This window comes from Nyctereutes procyonoides, unplaced genomic scaffold, assembly GCF_905146905.1.
Source record: "Nyctereutes procyonoides isolate TBG_1078 unplaced genomic scaffold, NYPRO_anot_genome, whole genome shotgun sequence".
In the NCBI taxonomy this organism is placed as follows: Eukaryota; Metazoa; Chordata; class Mammalia; order Carnivora; family Canidae; genus Nyctereutes; species Nyctereutes procyonoides.
The window spans coordinates 38,191,947-38,206,775 of record NW_026575020.1 but is presented as its reverse complement, the minus strand read 5'-3'; the positions used below and the strand labels follow the sequence as shown (position 1 = coordinate 38,206,775).

General features: G+C 51.3%; 1 protein-coding gene across 5 annotated transcripts in view; it reads left to right on the top strand.

The window, feature by feature from the left end:
* The window catches only part of RALGPS1 (Ral GEF with PH domain and SH3 binding motif 1), a 292,316-nt gene that overhangs the window by 243,149 nt on the left and 34,338 nt on the right, over positions 1–14,829 (top strand). For all 5 annotated transcript variants that reach the window (XM_055336511.1, XM_055336494.1, XM_055336502.1 and 2 more), the window contains one exon: positions 3,872–3,939. In XM_055336511.1, the coding sequence (XP_055192486.1) occupies positions 3,872–3,939 (68 nt within the window). The remainder of the gene's footprint in view (positions 1–3,871; positions 3,940–14,829) is intronic.

Sequence of the window (14,829 nt, the reverse complement as noted above, 5' to 3'; positions counted from 1 at the left end):
GCTGTTCAAGCAGCTCTATACCTGGCCGTATCTGTAGTCCTGGTTCTCAGCCCTAGCTGTGAATCAGAGTCACCTGGGAAGCTTTATAACTATCTGTATGTTTGTGATGGAGCCTGGAAATTTGTAATTTTTTCAAAGCTCCCTGGGTGGTTCTAATAATTAGCCATCTTTGGGAACATAGACATAATATCTTTAGTTACTGTATAATATTTTGTTAAAGCAGAGTATAATGTGAAATTTTGATCTATTACATAATAGTAACAACAACCAATGAAGGCCAGAGATTACCATTAAAATTTTGTTTGACACAAATTAAGCTCATTTTACTTACAAAGCATTTGCTGTTCCTGAAAAGAGTACCCCAGAGTGTGAAATTATTCCCACTTAGGTCCTGGGATAATATTTTCCATTCATGTGCCAGTAGTACAATTAAAGAGACAGCAGTTTTTCATTAACACTAGTATCTTTTAAGGAAGAAAATGGTCTATAAATACTTCTGACCATGAGATAATCCTTGGACAAGCTGCAGGTCATGAGTAATTACTCCTTCCACTCTGAAGGACGTTGGACACCCTCTGCCCTTACTGCTAAATAGCCTAGATTTTACAAAGGCCCTTTGTTAGGGTCCAAGTGGGGAAATCAAGGGAAGAAGTCTGCACTCACTCTCACTCCTGGGGCCCAGACCATGGACAGAGTCCCTCCCCGGGGAGGCCCTGGCTCTGAATGACACAGAACATGCAGGGCATGTGATTCTGCATGAGGAACCCACCCTCCATGGCTCAACTCATGTCCTGAAACTAGCTTTCCACCCAGAAAGATGCAGTGGCTTCTTTATTACCTGATGATGGAGCACTTCTAACACTCTGCCCCCATCAGCTTGGGAGACACTGGACCAAGGGGCCCAAACAGTGCTTGTTTTTCTTGACTCTTTGTCTATTTTATTTTATTTAAGAAAAATTGCCCAAACTCCTACCACCTAGAAAGCATGACCTTTAGCATTAGGTGAACATAATTGTGCACATTTTTAATGCATAAGAAGTGCGTATAGACACAGAGAAGGACAGATGGTTGGATGAAATGATAGAATTTATTAAAATTGGATCATGCCATACTTGCTTTTTTTAATTGAAAATAACAGAAAAAGGAACTGAAATAAAATGTAAGGAATTGTGAGCACCTGGGTGGCTCAGTAGGTTAAGCATCTGCCTTTGGCTCAGGTCATAATCCCAAGGTCCTGGGATCGAGTGCCACATCAGGCTTCTCCCTCTCCCCCTGCCTATAGCAACCCCTGCTTGTTCTCTCTCTCTCTTTCTCTGTCAAATAAAGAAATAAAATCTTTTTGAAAAAGTGTAAGGAATTACTCCTCTGCGAATAAATATTTCTTTAGAACAAGAAATGTAATTTCCTAAAAGAGCCTCCTAAGGTTAATAAGAGAGGTTTGAGTCTGTGAGTCCTGTCTTCACGAGGCCTCCACTGTGCATAGGGTCAGTTGACTAGTTACGAAAGATCAGCCCTCTCTGCCCCCCGCCTTCCTCTCCTCTTCACCATCTTGCAAATTCTTGTTAGTCGTGTTATTATTACTACACATGGTGATAATAGTTTATTATTATTTAATAATAAATAAAACCAAGTTTCTAACTTACACATTATGTTCAGGAACCATAATTCCTACTGGTTAGTGTTTTTAAACAGATTCATTTCTTACCACCAGTGTTCTTCCACAGCTTTTCCATTCCTGGAGTCTTTAACGACTCCCTTATTTAGCTGGATTCCACCACAAGGCAGGTTTTCTCAAGTCTTGCATGCTCTGATTTCCCTTATGAAAACATCCACATGTGACGGGGCCTTGCCTTGCTGAGCGGTGCACATCTACGCCTCTCCCCGACACCTGAAGACCCTGCCCCCATTGCCTTCTGACACTGGATGCTACTGTAGAGGAGTTCCAGCCAGTCTGATCCTTTCCTCTTGTAAGGGACCTACTGTCTCTGCCTGGTGGGGGAAGGGTTCCATGAAGTTCAAAGGCACAAGAGGAATGGCTCAGAGTGAAGTGTTTTGTACCAAATTTCTCTGGAACGTGGTGGCATGCCCTTTCTTCCTTTTGGAGGGACACTTCAGGTTATCTTTGACTTCTCCTGTGCCATTTCTTGGCTTTCCTCTTTCAGGGATTCCAGGAATCCATATGTTGGTGCTCCCTACCTTCCATGGACCCTAGCTTCCTCCTAAGGCTGTAATCTCTGTCTTTTCCTCACAGGCACTCCGACAGTCTACTTAGGGATTCATCTGATCCTCGATTGATCCCCTAGGACCCCAGTCTCCCTTTCCATCTTACTCCTTTATATCATCATCTCATTTTTCAGAATGAGAATTTATTCTGAAAAATAAATTCTAAATTGCTTTATTCAACCTATGTTCCAAATAAGCTGTCCTCCAGCTCAGAGCACTTGTGGCGGGGGGGGGGGGGGGTTCCGTGTGTCCCTTGGGGCTGCCTCCTCAGCTGAGCGATCTGGGCAGTGCTCTATTCCTTTCTCTTTCCTTTTTTGTGTGAGAGAATGTTCACTAGCTTGCTGTACCATTTCTTTCTGTCTTGCTCCCATTTGAGAAGCTCCATCTGGGTATTCCCTGGGGCTCCAATGGAGGGGGTGACATCTGACCCTGCTCCCACATGTGTGAGGTGGGCTGGCTCTTCATCCTGCCATGCTGTGAGGTCAGGCTTCTTCATCTTTTCCTTTTTCTCTAGCCTGAGGGAACATGGATCTCAGGCTCCAAGGAGGCAGGGAGCAAGCAGGAGGCTTTAGTTATGGGGGATCTAGTAAAAGTCTTGATTAGAGTATCCTCCATCTCGAGGGCTGTATCCCATGCCAGAAAGGGATGCCCTCAGGTTTCAAATCAGCCCCTCAGTGGAACCTTCTTTTCTGTCAGAGTATCCACCACACTGTCCACCCATTTCATCCATTTCTTGCCAACATCTGGTGCCACTCTGAAGAGGGAAAGGTAGGGACTCCTGCTCAGACCTCCCGAGAAGCCTCAGGGGGCAGGATAGGAGCCCTGCTGTGTCACACCTCTTAGTCAAACTCCACAATCCTCTTTTTCTTTCCTTGGCTGCAAGTTTCTGAAGTTCATGGCTTCATTCAGTTTCCTTGTTGAGTTGCAGCTGGTAAGTTCTACTCCTAAGCCTTTCTGATTATTTGTTGGTTTTGTTGAGAGAGGGGGAGTCTGGCACCTGGCTTCACTCCATCATTTTCACCCAGAGGTTCTTAATCTATGCTTTAAATAATGATGATGATGATGTGCCAGTCCTCATAATGCATCCATTGCCTTGTGCCTCTCTGGGGTATCTGAGAAGGGGGTGCAGTGTAATGATTAAAAACTCTGATTTTAGGGCAGCCTGGGTGGCTCAGCAGTTTAGCGCCGCCTTCAGCCCAGGGTGTGATCCTGGAGACCCGGGATCGAGTCCCACGTCGGGCTCCCTGCATGGAGCCATGGAGCCTGCGTCTCCCTCTGCCTGTCTCTCTCTCTCTCTCTCTTTCTCTCATAAATAAATAAAACATTTAAAAAAATAAAAATAACAAAAAAAAAACTGATTTTGGGTCAGACAGTCCTGGGTTTGATTGCTTCCCCTGCCACTTGCTCTCCTGTGAATTTGGGAAAGCTACATAACCTTGCTACTGCTCAGTTTCCTCATCTAATAGATGGGGACAATAAATGTACCTAGTTCACAGGCTTGCTCGAGATCTGGAGCAGACCCCAAAGTGCTCCTGGGCTCCAAGACTCTAGCCCTTAGCAGCAGTCCTGTCTCCTGACTCCAGATACATCATGTGATCCTCTGATACACCAGAGCCCCTCTGATCTCTTGAAAAATCTTTGTTTCCAGACTCTCACTCAGAATCGAACCGGGAAGCAGCTCTCCAAGACTGGTCTCTTCCAAGGAAGATCTTGCAGGTATTGTAGCCATCCCGAGTAGAGACACACCCACTAATGGCCCAGGCATGGCTGCCAGCACTGGCCCTGACGGTGGCATCAAGGACACAGTTGGTCAGCCGACTCCACTGTCCTAATAGCCTTCGTACACCAACCTTCCAGCCTCCTAATCCGTGGAGCCCCTGTGGGTCACCCCTGGACTGGATCTCTCTGACAGAGTCTGGGACCCAACAGCTCCAAGAGAGGCCAGATTAGAACCTCAAGTTGGGAACATGCACAGGGCAGAGAAAACCCTAGGTTCTTCTCCAAGTCACCTGGACCCCTAGCACTGGGCCCTCTGCCTGGGCTCGGGTTGATGTGCCCTGCAGGGATGCACAGGATGCCGGGGGACTTGGTGCCCCCAGACACGGATGGCTCACCCTTCTGGAGCATCAGCTTTATTCACATATTTGGGACATATGCACAGTGGCCCTAGTGATTAAGGGGGACAGGGGCAGGATTCCCATCAGAGGGATGGAGGAAATAGCAGCAGGATTCTAAAGCAATTTTTGAGGGCTGTAGAAGAAACAGTAGGAAACACTAACCATTCAAGACTGTTTCTTCTGGAGGTAATGCCAAAATTCTGGAGCAGAGTGGGCTCATATCAAACAGCATTCTGCCCTTGAGTCTCCTTCAAATTAGTTTGGCTAAGAGGCCTCTGCCGCCTTACCTGGCTAACATACCTTAACAGGATAAGCCAAGCCTCTGGCCTTCCCCATGTACCAAGAAGTCCCCGCAGTCATGCTTTCTTTCTACCCTCTGGACAGTGCCAGAGGACTCCTCTCCTAGCCCCCCTTCCTGTTACATGCTTCCATCACCTCTGCCCCTGCTGCACCTGGCCCGTCCCCACTTCCCTCTTCCTGCGTGCAGGAGCCATTGGGCACAGAGAGACAGAAGGGCCTGCTGTAAGCCAGACACTTACAGTGAGCAGGGTACCCTGTGGAATGAGGCAAAGACCTGCCCGCTCATGATTTAGCAGGGAGACAGGCAGCAAAAGCCGTGAGGGGGCAAAGCAAGGCCCAGGAAGTGAGATGGCAGAGGGAAGGTCTTAGCCTTGCCTTGAGGGGTCAGCTCAGCCTCTCTCAAGTGACTCTGTCCACATGCCAAAATCAAGCTTCATCTCTGCCTGAGAAAAGCAAGGCCTCTAGAAAGTTTACCAGCCGGGCCCCTTGCATGTACCTTGAATGCCTTTCCCTCGTGTTTCTATGGTTTGCTCTTGCTCATTGTTCTAAACTCACAGAGACCTGATTGTAGCTCTTTGTTTCTGTATGACTCCCCCATTTGTAAGTATTCTCTTTGTCTGTCACTGAGCCTCACTTAGTTCCCATTGAGCCTCCAGCACCTAGCACAATGCTAGTGCTCCTCGGATGCTTGAGCCTCCCAGAGTTCATGGACGAATGGATGAAAAGGGAGGAAGGACTAGGTTGAGGCTCCAGGTGGGCCTCTGGTGCACAGTAGCCTGGAGCACAAGAGGGGTCTTGTTGCTGGAGCTTCATCCCTGAGCCTCAGAGAGCCTCCTCCTCCCCAGTGCCCCGCACACCCAAGCAGCCTCACCTGCTGGCCTTGCCTCCCCAAGCCTCAGCCACTGAGTGAGCCTGCAGGCTGCTTATTATCGGGACAGATGGCAACAGAGGCATCCCCTTCCCTCTAGGCATCTATCTGACCCAGATGGTCCCTTCACTTGACCAGCACCTCCCTCAGTACCTCCTCCCTGAAGAAGAGACCAGGGCCCCACCTCTGCCTCTGGCCCAGTTCTGTACCAGCTCCTCCTACTAGGCCGGAGGTCATAGAGCTCAGGAAACTAACACTGCTGATTGGGAGCCTCAAGAACGGGCCCTCTCACTGAGCCCCAGGCAGGAAAGGAGGAGCTGTACTGACTTTTGACCCCTGCCTATGATGGAAACCAGGGCCTGGGAGCCAGGATGCAGCCCCTCGCCTAGCCTCCTCAGGGTCCACCAGACTTCCCTGTTCTAGCCACTGTCACCTCCATTTGGCTCTGCCACTTATTAGCTATGTGAGGCCAGAACCCAGCAAACTAACCAACCACCAGCATCAGTCAGATTCCCGGCAGGAAACAGAATTGCTCCCTCCACCCTACCCCAGCTCATATTAAGAAACTTTAATGGAGCTGGAATGAGAATTACGTACAGAATAGTAAGGCACCAGTGCCTCTAGGCTGAGGGACGTAGGAAGGAAAAAGTGTCACCAACTCCAGTGATTGCTGAGCTGAGGAGGACTTGGCTTCTGAGGGGGCAAACAGAACAATCGGCGTACCCACCAAGCCTTAGTTTCTCCATCTGTAAAGTGTGCATCATATGCTTCCCTCCCATGGTAGTTGTGGGAGTTTATTGAGACCATGTCTGTGAAACACTTAGTACAGTGCCTGATACACAGAACACTCTCATCAAGTGTAACTTTATTAGGATGATGTGATTGTCATCAACATTATGATTGTGCCTCTGTCACTGAATCGACCTTCAGCTTTTCGTGAAACATCACTGCCTCGGGGGTGCTTTCCTCCCACCTGTCCCCCACCCTTCCGCCCCACATCAGGCCCCTGTGACACTAGGATTGGCAAACTGTGGTGCAAATTCAGCCCACCCCTGTTTTTGTATTGGAGCACACCACACCCATCCGCTGACATATTGTCTGTGTCTGCTTTCCATGAGAGTGGCAGAGTTGAGTGGTTGGGACAAAGAACCTATGGCCTCCAAAGCCTAAAATACTCACCATCTGGCTTTTTACAGAAAGCTTGCCAACCCAGTGCTCTACACTCTTGCAGAGCCAGTCTGTCCTTCTCCATGGCACTTACGCCTGTGGGAACTGAAGTGTTGTCTGTGCAGGTCCCACAGTAAGGACCCTGTCGGGAGGCCCCCGAGCCTGGCACAGAGGGGCCATAGGGGTCGACTGCACTCGCCTGGCCTTGAAGCTCCTCACCGGGCCTTCAGGCAGTGGGCTCTGGGAGGCAGGCAGCTCCAGGGCTGCCGACTGCTGACTCCGCACTCCCTTCAGGGAAAGTGCTTATGCGGCACTTTTCACACAGTGCTGTGAGCCCGGCTCACAGGAGTGTTTTCCACCAGTTTTCCAAAGCCCTGGCTCCTGCCCTGGAAGCAGGATATTAAGGTTTTCATTGATCACCAGAGGGCCTGGGAGCATCTGGAAGGCTTCCGATGTGCTCAGTGGTCCTGGCTTCCCACCTTAGCCTCGAAGCCTCTCTGAGGACAGAGAGGCGGGTGCTGCCACAGCCTAGGATAACCAAGGGGTGCTGTGGAGGGGGGGGGCAGAGGAGCAGCTCCCGGGAAGCCTCCCCTCATCTGGCAATCAGACCAGGCTGCGTGGCAGGAGCCCAGCCAGGCCCAGGGACAGGAATGTGCCTCTTGCAGTCCCAAGAATGGGAGGAACGTGGCCTCCCTCAGCTCTTTGGATGGGGGTTTGAGCTACAGCTCTGGGCTCCCTCTTCAGCATTTGGGCACCCATCCCCACACCTGCCAAGGAGAGGACCCAAGATGCCCTCACTGGTTCATGCACTCAGGACATACATGCGAGGGGCCTGCTGTGACAGGCCCTTGCAATGAGCTAGGTACCCAGTGGAACCAGGCAAAGACCTGCCCAGGTGGAGCTTAGCCCTTAGCAGGGAGCCTGGCAACAAAAGCCATGAGAGGGCAGGGAGGTGTGGCACAAGGAGACAGAGGAGGCCAGCGTAGCAAGACCAAGGTGGTTGTTGGTCTCCCTGACCCTTCACAGCTGTGCCCGCTTCTCTAACCAGTTCGCCTGCCTCAGGCACTGAGGACTGCTGACCTGGCCCTGGGAACAGCTGGGGACGTGGGTCTCTCAGAGGTCAACATCAGCGTGGTCCCGAGTCGAGGCTGTGCCCTTCATGTCTGTGATGGCCCCCGCGGCCTACAGAGCTGCCCACTCTCCACCCTGGGGAGTGGCCGTGCTGGCAGCCCTGCACCAACAAATAGACTGTGAGAACGGAAATGGAGAAACCTTCTCAGTTTCTGGGCTGTGAAGGATAAAGGGCCAGGAATGCCACGTTTTCAATCCCCATCCCCCCCCCATATGTAATGTTTCATTTATATAAATGAACTAATATTTTCCTGGAGAGCAAAAATCATAAAGAACGTTGACCCCCAGAGAGGGCAAATAATGTTTGTGTGTGCCTTGAAACTGATGAAGACATTTCCAGATTCAGTCAGCTCTGCCTCCACGTGGCTGAACCAACTGACAGGTTTTCTCTCAAGAGTCCTTGGCAGCAAAGCAAGGCCATGGAAAACCTCAGCACAGGCCTCAGGTTTCTGTACTCATACCTTCAGACCTGCTCTCCGTATACCTTTATGTCTTCCTTTTCTTACTGTCTTTTGGGTAAAAGCCCTGCTTTGGAGTCAGGCAGACCTGGGTTCACAGCCCAGGTCCAGCACTTCTTAGCTGTGGGACCTTGGGCAGTCAGCTTACTCTCTCTGAGCCTCGGTTTTCTTGTCGATGACATGGCTGTGAGAATAAATACCTCACGTAGGCTTACCTCACAGGACTGAGGCTGTGCCAGGAAAGCCTTTCTCAGCACAGCACCTAGCACATGCTCACCACTCAGGATTGCTGGCTCATGGCCAGCATAGGACAGGCTCTGACTCTGTTCTGATGGAGGGACAGCATGACACAGCTGACAGAGCAGGGGACAGGGAGCCAGAGGGCCCTCCTCACTCACCAGCTGCACCAGGTACCACTGCTGCATAACCAGCTACCTGGAACCTAGTGGCACCAAACCACCATTTTGTTATGAGCATGGGTTCTGCAGGTCAGGAAATAGGGCAGGACCCAGCCAGGGTGGTTTGTCTCTGCTTCACCCTATCTATCTGCGCCCTCTGCCGGAAGTCGAAGGTTCAGAGGCACTCAGTGCCTAGGCGGCTGGAATCATCTGGACATGTGTGGCACTGGCTGTTGATGAGGCTACAGCTGGGGCAGAGCACATGTACATGTGGCCTCCCACGTGGCTTGGGCTTCCTTACCATATGGCAGCCTCAGAGTTATCAGCTCCAACATAGCAGCGTCCCCCCCCCAGAGCGAAAGTCCCAAGAGCAGAGTGGAAGCTGCGTCATGGCATCTGTGTGACCCACCTCAGAAGTCAGGTGGCCTTGCTTTTGCCACAGTCTATTGGTCAAGGCAGTCACATGGGCTCACCCAGATCTGAGGAGAGGGGACACAGACCCTACCCATTCAACGGGGGCAGTGTTGAGAATTTGTGGACATGTGTTGAAATCACCACACCAGCTGGTTCATGGTAGGGAAACAGAGGCTCAAAGATGCTGGTGGTGGTGGTGGTGGTGATTGTGGGAGCCATAGCTAGCTAGCGTGCATTGAACCTATACTCAGTGCCAGGCACTATTGTAAGCGCTTCCTGTGAGTTCACTCAGCACCCTCACACTACCCTGTGAGGTGAGGGTCTGATATCCTCATTCTGTAGAGGTGGTACTGGGGCACTCGCTCCCTCATCTCACGTATGGAGAGAGGAGCAGAGCCAGATGCTAAGTCCAGGGTCTGGACTCGTCCCCTGTATCTCATGTGTGGAACAAGCAGGATGCACTTGAGGCTCCCAGAGTACTCTGGGCCCTGCCCCATTGCCTTTGTGCCCATGCAGTACAGTAATAGAAAGTACAGTGTCTATGCAGTCATTGCTGCCCTGGATGACAGCCTTGGCATATCCAGGCCATTCGAGAGACACTTTTGAGTCTCACACTGTCCCTGCTTGGTTCTTCGAAAGCTGGTTCTGTGTAAGAATCACAATTCCAAACCGGATTTGGCATTAAATCTTCACTCCCTTTAGCTGGGGGTGGAGGGGTAGGAACCTGGGTCCTGACCTCTCATGGTCATGGTTGAGGGTGCTTGGCCCTTCTCTCCACCAGGACTTTCTCTGTCTCTGTGGGTTTCTAACCTCAGGGCCTGGGGCAAAGGATGCAGTCTTAGTAGTGGGAGTTGCTGTATTAGAACCCTCCAGGTAATGATCAAGTACCGTGATGCTTCCACACATGAGCACTTGCATGGGTTTTTCAGAGATCCCACAGGTCCCTTGACCTGGGCATGTGCCAATCCATTCTGGGACCACTGCAGCTCCTTCACAGAGTCTGTGCCCTCTGCCAGCTCCTTAACTCCATGCAAACCCTTAACTCCATGCAAACTCTCCTCATAGGGGGCCACCGAGGTCAGAGGGAGGCCACACCCATCCTCATCCTGATAGACTTGGAAATGCAGCTAACCCTACTGTGGCCACCACTGTCCTCAGGCTGGGGCCGTGTTGGCTCCCATGCCTGCGTAAGGTACTAGGAGTCCCCTGGGTCTCCCAACTGCTGGGAACATACTTCAGGCTCCCCAGGTGGTCTGGGGAGACCTCCCCTTCCACTGTAGATAGTGAGCAGGAGGAGACAGCACCCCATGGGCAGAGGTGGGGACTCCCCCTTCCATAGGCTCCTCCATTAGAGTCTCAGAATGGGGAAGGGCTCAGGTGAGGTGCTCAAGAGCTGAGAAGCCAGTGTCTGCCTCTTCACTCTAGAAGTTTACATCTACTCTGTTCCTTGACTCTCATCTTAGTAGCCTGCTGTGTCAGGGTCAAGCAGAAGAACAGAGATGCAAGCCCACTTCTGTCTGACTCTACTGCTCCGCTTTGGCCTCACTCTGCACGTTGCACCAGTGGCTTCCCTGGCATTCCTTGCTCTGACTCCAGGGAGAAAGCATCTGGGCCTCACCACTGCTGAAGGGGGATCAGATGCCATTTTTCAGAAATAAATGAACTGGGGCATTCTGAGTGATGTGTGAGAGACAGATCTTGGCTCACAATGAGGACCCGTGAGGGCTGCATGTATAAGAAACAAAGAATGTGTGTGAGTGTAACAGTGACTGGCTCCCAGGCTCGACCATGAAACCTGGCTAGGGAAGGCTTTCTGTGTAGAGGGCCCCATATCCCCGAGTGCCAGAGCACTCTGGCAGCCCCAGATGGGGCCCTGGCAGCCCCCAAGAGGGCCCGAGGTTCTACTCTGGGAACGGGACTCGAAGCACACAATAAAGAAGCCAGGAGACACAAACCCTCCCCCTTCAAATTGGGAGGAAGTACACCCCATGTGCCACATGCTGCAGTGGTATGGTCAGAAGCTCCAGATCCAGCTGTGGTTGCTTCTCTTCTCCAATGCAGAGTGAGGAGGCCAAGGAGACTAGATGCCGAGCTCCCAGCAGCCCAGGCAGAGGCTGGACTGAAACTTGAGTCTTGGGACTCCAAATCCCCTCTACCACAGTTATCTCCCATTAATTTCAAGTGTGCAAGACTTGAAAAGCCCCCCCCCCCCCCCGTGAGCGGCAGCCAGCTGCCAGACTGCTTAGATTGGGCAGTGCCGACCCAAGGCAGGGATGGGGATGCTGTTGGTAACCCATGGGAACCAGGCACCCCATCCTCCTCTACAGAGCGTGCCCCTCTGTAGCCAGAACACCACAGCTGGAGTGTGCATTTGTTGGGCACACTAAGACCGGAACGGCCCCCGACTCCCTGAGCTGGTGCTGGTGGGAGACTCTAGTCAACAGGAAATCACATCTCATTCCTTAGTTACAAGTGGATGGGGCTCTGGAGAGCGAGTGACTGGAGTACCTGGCCCCAAGGATGGAGGGCCTCTCTGGGAACCCTCTCGGGGAACTCAGGACATATGTGCCAGCAGCACTGAATTTAACCCCTGGAAAAGGGAGAAGGTCAATAGCTCTTGCCTCCATTTCTCCCTTCTCCCGAGGGAAACATCTGGTTGAGCAGAAGGTCGTTTCTGGGACATTTCAGGCTGGTCTGCTGTGGTCCACATGAGCAGGCAGAGGAGGATGCTGGCTCTTGGCACTGGCCGACAGACTAGGCCCCTCCACTTTGCTCTCCCTAGAAACCCAGACCCAAGGGAAGGAGCCCACTGCTGTGTTTTCCAGCCCCAAAGATGGGTGCTGATGGCACAAGGAGCCTCTGAGGGGGAAGAAGTGACAGCTGAGGATGGGGCTGCTGGCCAGGGAAACTTCCATTAGAGTTACAAGTGAAGCCCAGGGTCACTCTCCCCATGTATTTCAAATGACATTTTTCTCAAATATTTGTTCTGTTGACCCTGGTTCTACACAAGTTCCTTTTTAGCCTGTCTCCTTTTCTCATCCCACAAATGTTGGTTCTGTCCCAGGCCTTCCCTCTTCTCACTGAGTTTACAGCTCTGGATGGATATATCTGTCCCCAGTGCTATCTGTCTCCTGAACATTGCACCCCATGGCCTCCAGACATCAGTGTCAATCTGAACTTCTCATCAGCCCCTGAAACCTGCTTCCTAAATGAACAGTACCAGCTTCCACTGAGGCTTCTCTGGGTCCCTCTCCCAACACACCCTTGCTGGTCCACCTCCTACACACCTCTCCTCATTTCTCCTTCTCAACCTGTCATTTTGGCCATATCCATGTTTTTTTGTTTTGTTTTGTTTTGTTTTGTTTTGTTTTGTTTTTTTGCCAGAGTGAACTTTCTAGGGTAGGAATTTGAACACATCACCACTCCTCCTAAAAATCTCTACACCTTCCCCTCATTAAACTCTAGGCTTCTCACATGGCCCTGCAGCTCTGGCTGCCCCCCACCATAGCCACAGTCCCTGCCCTCAGCTCTTCTGCCAGGCTGGCCTCCTGCAGTTTCTCTAGTCGCTTCCATTGTCTGTCATCTCGGGATCTATGCTCTTGCTGCTCCTTCTGCATACCCCACTGCCTCAGTTGAAACTACTGTGGCAGCCTGGATGTCAGACCATCCAGCTCCTCTCTGACCTTCTTGTGTTCTCAGATGTACTGCTCACGGCTCCGCTGCTCACCAGCTGCTTGCCTAGGCAAGCTCCGTAACCCTTCTGACCTCAAGTCCCTCATTGTAGTGTTGAGATAACAGCAGGGCCTGGGAGACAGTGTCATTGCACCTGTGTAAAGCCTCTAGCACAGTTTCTGGCACATGTAGATGTGCAAAGAATGTCAGCTATCACCATTACCACCATCATTATTGTCATGGTGGTCCTACTATTGTTGTAGCTATTGCTATTATCGTATCTATTATTGCTTCCGATCAAAGCATGTGTCCCTCCTGAGTGTAATCATCTGCATACTTGTCTTTCTTCCCCACTTGATTGTGAACCCCGTGAAAGTAAAACATCAGCTCTCTAATCTGGTGTGGCTGACCAGCCCCCTGGCTCAAGACTGGCACAAGGTCAGGAACCATTTGCTGCAGGAAGGACGAAGGGATGCTATACCATTTCCTCTTTACAGGGGACTGTCACATCAGGCCCCTGTTCCTGTTTTGCAGATGTAGAATGAGGCTCAGAGGTGCAAGGGGACTTGTCCAAGGTCATTCAGCCTGCAAACAACAGATAACACTGGAGCCCAGGTCTGTCTGCCTCTGGATCCTGAGTTCTTTGGATCATTCATCATCCTAACTCCCGCCGGCTGCAAAGCAGTTGCTAGAAGGCCCTGTGCTCTTTTCTCTTCCAATCAATGAGTGGTCTGTTGGGCAGCCTGTTGGTTTCTTCAGAGAAATGTAATGAAAACCAGATTTTTTTTTCAACATGATATCTCATTCCCCACAGAGACTGTCAGTTCTCATATGTTCCAATAAAACTGCTAAAGAAACAGCCACTTAGAGAGCTTTAAAGATTATTCATGGAAAAATTATGCTGAGGAAAAATAGAGCAATCCTCTGAGATAGTCAAGCCACATGGTCAGTTTTTCCAGCTGTTCGTGCCATATCAGACCGGGCAGCGGGGACCATGCTCTGCAAAGCAAGACCAGAACCCTGGCTCATTATCACTGCTCCTGCCCCTGCCCCTGCCCTTGCCCCGGGGGACATGGAGAAACAAACTCGCCAACTGCCTAGCTCAGAAACAGTCCCAGAAGACGCATGTCCCTGGTGCTGTCACATGATGGTCACCCCAGGCTTAGTGAGGCAGGAACATGAGGCCTTTTAGTAGCAGAGAGCATCACTTACTGGCCGAGAAACCACCCCCCATCCCTAGGTCCCAAATGAATGGAAATTCTTCTGCATCAGCGTCAGACCAGGCTATTGGTCAACAATGCAGGGGGTGGGAGTGGCTGAGCCCTGGGGCACCCAGAGCAGCATTAGCTTGGACCCTGGACCCAGGGAGATCATAGCCTCTTCTACTTGGGCCTCCCACCTTTCCCCTCAGCTGGGCTGAGGGCCATCTGAGGTCAGGCATGCCTCCCAAGGCCATCCAAAGCAGCAAGAAGAGGGAGGCAGATCTGGGCCTTGTCTTGGAGGGAGAATCAGGCGGAAGAAACCAAGGCAAGTCCAGAGGTGTAGGAGAGCCGGAACAAGTGGATCAGAGCCAGGATGCAGGAAGCCCGTGGAGAGAGGTGAGAAAGGGAGTGAGCAGGAGAGAGTGGAGAAGCAGAGGAGGTTACCAGAAGAGCTTTGGAGACTCCAGCTCTCTAGGCACGCATGACCAGCTAAGGGAACAAAGCCAGCATCCCTCCAGCGTGTGACCTGATGTGCCTCAGATGTCCCTTTAAAATCGCAATTATAAAATTACTGCATACGAGTCAATGAAATAGGATACCGAAGTCTTTGGACAGGCCTAGTACGCAGCTGGTGCATAATAGACGTTACTCTCTCCACCTTCATCTGCAAGAGCAACAGTTGGACCTTACCCAGCACAGAGTTCCTGGAGGAAGTGCCACCTGCTTCTATCAGATCACCTCAAATGTGACACTGTTTCTTCTGCCTCAGGTTTGCACTAATGCCTGCCCCCACCTCCACCCCGCCACCACTATCCCAGTTTAAGTCCTGCACGTGGCAGCTGCATAAGCCCTGGTTTTCCCACCTATGAAACGGGAGGC